Source organism: Limulus polyphemus, unplaced genomic scaffold (assembly GCF_000517525.1).
Source record: "Limulus polyphemus unplaced genomic scaffold, Limulus_polyphemus-2.1.2 Scaffold1772, whole genome shotgun sequence".
NCBI classification, from domain to species: Eukaryota; Metazoa; Arthropoda; class Merostomata; order Xiphosura; family Limulidae; genus Limulus; species Limulus polyphemus.
In genome coordinates this window covers 58,043-63,171 of record NW_013667382.1, presented here as the reverse complement: position 1 = coordinate 63,171, position 5,129 = coordinate 58,043, and the positions used below count along the sequence as shown (strand labels likewise).

Sequence of the window (5,129 nt, the reverse complement as noted above, 5' to 3'; positions counted from 1 at the left end):
ATCAAACTTATTTTGATTATAAACAATATTACGAAGATGGAATCTGATAGAATTCCGAAACGTTTATCTATGTCCCCTTTTTTGTTAATAAACAATGTTGTATATCATAAGTGTCGTAATCTTGTTTATAATCAAACTTATTTTGTCTTGTTGCAATGAACTGTTAAAATTCACTTATTCTTCACAGCAAAAAATTCCAAATAACATTTAGCTACAATTTCTAAACGATGCACATGTCTTTCTTTAATGGATGGCCCGGCATGGCCAGGTGGTTAGGGCGCTCGACTCGCAATTTGCGGGTTCGAATCCCCGTCACACCAAACATGCTCGCCCTTTCAGCCGTGGGGGCGTTATAATGTGACAGTCAATCCCACTATTCGTTGGTAAAAGAGTAGCCCAAGAGTTGGCGGTGGGTGGTGATGACTAGCTGCCTTCTCTCTAGTCTTACACTGCTAAATTAGGGACAGCTAACGCTGTTAGCCCTCGTGTAGCTTTGAGCGAAATTAAATTAAAACCAATATATATTTGTGCGAAGGTTTTATTTGGTCCTAACCATTTGCTTGTTTATTGTCTTCAATTTTTGTTATAATCTACTAAACCGAGTTACGTATAGGCAAATAAATTAGTTCATAACCGCTGTAGTTCTTTGGAGAGTGTTAAAGTAAAAGATTAGTAGTTGTTTATATTTTGTAAGGATTTTCAAATTGATTGGGAAATATAAGTACAGCTTACTGTATAATATATACTGTAAATATCTTTTTAAATTTGATATTATCGTACTCCAAAAATAAAGATGTCTTTGGTTGTAATTTTAGTGTTCTATAACATATTTTTATTTAACGCTAACCAGTTGTGGAAAAATTTCATTTTAAACCAATAATGTATTAACAAAAGTGGACATTATTCCAGGCAGGACAAGAAGATTTCGTCGAAACCGGACAATTAACTCAACCTGTGCTTGAATCACATTATTTTAACCTACCAGATCAAGGAAACAACTACTTACCAAATACATTTGCATATCAAAACTTGGATAGTTTTCCAACGGTGGGTAATCAAAATTATTGTGGAAACGCTCTGTCAAGTGGGGCCAACAACGCCGTTTACGTCGATTCATTTCATCGTAGCAATTACTACCATCTTCCAATAGATAGCAACAATTCGTTCCAGAAAAACAACCCTCGTAACATTAACGAAAACAAACAAGATGAAGCGACTAGTAGAGATGAAAAGAGAGCGAAAGCGTTAAAACTCCCCATTACAATCGAAGACATCATCAACTTACCTATAGACGAATTCAATGAAAAACTTTCGAAGTATGAGCTAACCGAAGCCCAGTTATCTTTAATACGAGACATAAGGAGACGAGGAAAGAACAAGGTGATCACCGACTTTTTAAAATTCAATTTAGTTAGTTATACATAACTTTTAGATGTTCTACTTAATAAAGAAATAGACAATAGATAGTGAACAATCGAAAGCGACGGAAAACAAAATACGCATATGAGGGCTAAATTAAAATATAATCATTATTAACACCACATAATAAACCTCCTGAATTGCTTTCTCTCTCTCAGTCCGAAATTTGTCAGTACAGTTTCTTTTCTTTAAACTTCACTGATAGTTTATATTTTCCGGGTTAACGTTTAACGCTTATCAGGGACAGTCCTAGGATTTCATTGTTTGGAGAGGGGGGGATAGGGGGGACCAAATCGGTATTTTGCCGAGTTAGGCCTCCTGTGTTATATAATTTATACAAAGGATGGATACTTTGCAGTGTACTACAATTGAATAACTATTAAAAACTTTGTGCATTATTTTGTTAACTCCCCCTCCAATAGCTCAGTGGTAAGTGTGTACGCAGTCTTACGACGCTAAAAGTCGGGTTTAAACATCCGTGGTGGGCAGATCACATATAGCCCATTGTGTAGCTTTGAGCTTAACAGCAACCAAACCAGAGGTTATGTCTAGAATTAGAGGGCCCCTTGATGATGGTGGAGGGGGGTAAATGTCCTCTTTACTTCGCCACTCCGGTGCTTTGTTTTATTATGCCCCTCTTAACTTCAGTGACATGCGCCTTTTGAAGTTGGGGTGTTCTTTTGTTCTTGTGCTAGTGAGCAACAAAAACGATATATTTCGTCCCAAGCTTTCGAATCAATAGAGAAACCTTTGTCAAGGATTACAGAATCTCAAATAAACAAAAATTTATATGATTAAAATTTTAAATGGAAAGTACAGCAAGAGTGATATTTACGAACATGCTACGGTTTCATCTCTAACTTCTTTACACGTAGCACAATATTGTGTGTAGTTAAATTTTGTAACTTCACAAAATAAATAAAAGTGATATTTGTTTAATTTGTATTTTTCATTATCAACAAATGTTCGCACTATTTAATGACATTTATTAAATCAATGATGTATTTTAATCATAACGCATATTAAAAGTAGTTGTCATTTATTTAGAAACTTCACGCAAAGCTATACTAGGACTTTATGGGCATAACCGTCCCTAATGTGCCACTGATAAAGGGTTGTTGTCTGGCGTTTATTGGCGCAAAGCAACTAGGCTATCTGCGCCTTGATAAAAGGATGGAACAATTCAGTAGCACCCACCGCCAAATGTTTAGCTACTCTTACCTGACCGAATTGCGGGTTTTGACCTCCACTTTTATAGCGTACTACTGTCTCAAAGCGCGGAGCCCGGTCTTGCAGTAACAAAACTCGAACCAGGAATCCTCGGATTCATAGTTCTGACACGCTGACTGTTTTGTCACGCCGAGGTAAAAAAAAACAATATTCATTCTCAGCAAGCTTTATTTGAGACTCTCTCCTTAGTAAAGTAGACAAAAGCACCTATTGAAGATAGAATATTCATCTCTTTAAGAAGTCGATTGTGAAAATTAAATATATTCATTAAAGCTAAACAAAACAATCGAAACATTATCAAATTTTTCACTAGAAACACGTCAGACACTTAAATTGAGTATTACTAAAATTTGATTAGTTTACCTTAGTAATATTCAAATTGAATCTATCACAGTTTCCTTAATAATACATTAATTATCAAACTCCATTCTGAATTGTTAGCTTTAAATTTAGAAGTTCTCAATTTGTAATCATATATGTTTAGAGAATACTTAGAATTTTGTTGAAAAATAAATTTAATGCTATTTTGAAGTCTAATGGTGGGACAGCGGTAAGTCTACGAATTTAGAGCACTAAAACCAGGGGTTTGATTCCCCTTGGTGGACAAACTGGAGAGCCTGATGTGGCTTTGCTATAAAACACACACACATTATTTTGAAAGTAAGTTTGAAAAGTGTGTTTTTTATAGTAAAGCCACATCGGGCTGTCTACTGTGTCCACCGAGGGGAATCTAAGCCCTGATTTTAGCGGTGTAAATCCATAGACTTACTGCGGTCCCACCGAGGGACCTTTGAAAAGGATGTTCTTGTTTAGATCGTAGCAAATCGGATTAGAAAGTCAACATACAGATTTTGTATAAAAGCATATTCAATCCTTTAACAAATGACTCAGTTAATTATAACATACCGGTACCCAAGTTTCTGAGTTTGAGCAACGCACGCTCCTTTATAGTAACTAGGATATTTACTTTATGCAGGTTACTTTATACTAACTATGCCACTAGATATTTTTTATGGCTTCTCAGCTTTCGCTCTGCAAGTTACTTTATATTACAGGTGGCATTTTTATCAGCATGATTTATCAGATTTTTCTTGTTGCGCTCTTCATACTCCTTTATATTAACTATATTACTTTTTATCACTGTGATTTCTCTACAGATTATTCTATATCAACTATAACATTCTTTCTCGGATTTGGTTTGATTGAAGTTAAGTACAAAGCTGCACAATGGGCTATCTGTGCTCTGCCCACCACCGGTATCGAAAACCGGTTTCTAGCGTCGTACGTTCGCACACATGCCGCTGTGTTCTTTATCAGTGTTGAACAGTTTTCTTAAATACTTTCATACAATTTACTCGTCATAATCCAGATAGTAATTTCTGTTATTTTTTGGAAATGCAGGTGGCAGCACAAAATTGTCGGAAAAGAAAACTTGATCAGATTATTGGACTTCAGAAGGAGCTGGAAATACTACAGACGGATAAAATTCATTTACAATCCGAAAGAGAGCGTCTGTTAACTGATCGAAATCAGTTACATGAAAAATATACACAACTATATCAAGTTGTACTTCAGAACACACAGCGCCATCCTGCGGCCAGTTTATATACAACACAACATTCTCATGTTATTATTGGTTCTGCAATAAAGTCAGGAGCAGAAGTTCCCAGAGGAATAGACAGAGGACAGTACAGCAGAGAAAATATTTTCAACATAAACATCCAGCAATCAGATGAAAACAATATTCAAGACACATAACAATACTGTAAAGTACCCTCTTCATGCTCGTCAAATTACACTATTGAAGGTAATTTCGCTAGTTGATTATAGGCTAGTTCTTGAAAACGAATCCACCGTCAATAGAAAAAAGGGAGATATTTTTCGGAATAGTGTTTGAAACAAGATAGGATAGAACAATTTCAGCGTGATACCACGTACAATTATCAAATATTCAAACTCTAAGTAACGTCAGACAGACAATGTGAAGTAATGGACAAGAAGCGCTATCAAGTCTTGAAAAAAATAGGAATACTTGTTTAAATTAGACAGTTAATAAATAAACACGTCCATATAAAGAATAATAAAGAAAATCAAAAGTGCACGAAGATAGATTTGGCATATGCAAATGTTACAAGCTATAGCTTTATATATATATACATCCTCAATATATATATATTGAGGATGTAATTTTGTTTCATACAGCTTTCACATAACTTCTGCCCTATGATTCTAATTGAAAAACTGCAATAATATCATTAACAAAAATGTTGAAAACGGGTATGTTACAATGTGTGGTTCATTTTTCATCATGTTATATTTCAACTTGTACTAGAATTAGACGTCTAATTATATCAATATATCAAATAAGAAAATGGGATGAAAGTTATACCGCATGAATTAAACTCATTAAGAAGTATTAACTCTAACCTAACTTGTTTCGGAGTTGTCGAAACATACTAGGTTTACAGAGGTTAATAAAC

General features: G+C 34.9%; 1 protein-coding gene across 1 annotated transcript in view; it reads left to right on the top strand.

Annotated features, from left to right (window-relative positions):
- Positions 1–5,129, top strand: part of LOC111087132 (nuclear factor erythroid 2-related factor 1-like) — a 13,839-nt gene extending 8,710 nt beyond the window's left edge. The window contains exons 5-6 of the mRNA XM_022392695.1: positions 910–1,380; positions 4,051–5,129. Of these exons, the coding sequence (XP_022248403.1) occupies positions 910–1,380; positions 4,051–4,407 (828 nt within the window). The 3' untranslated portion in view covers positions 4,408–5,129. The remainder of the gene's footprint in view (positions 1–909; positions 1,381–4,050) is intronic.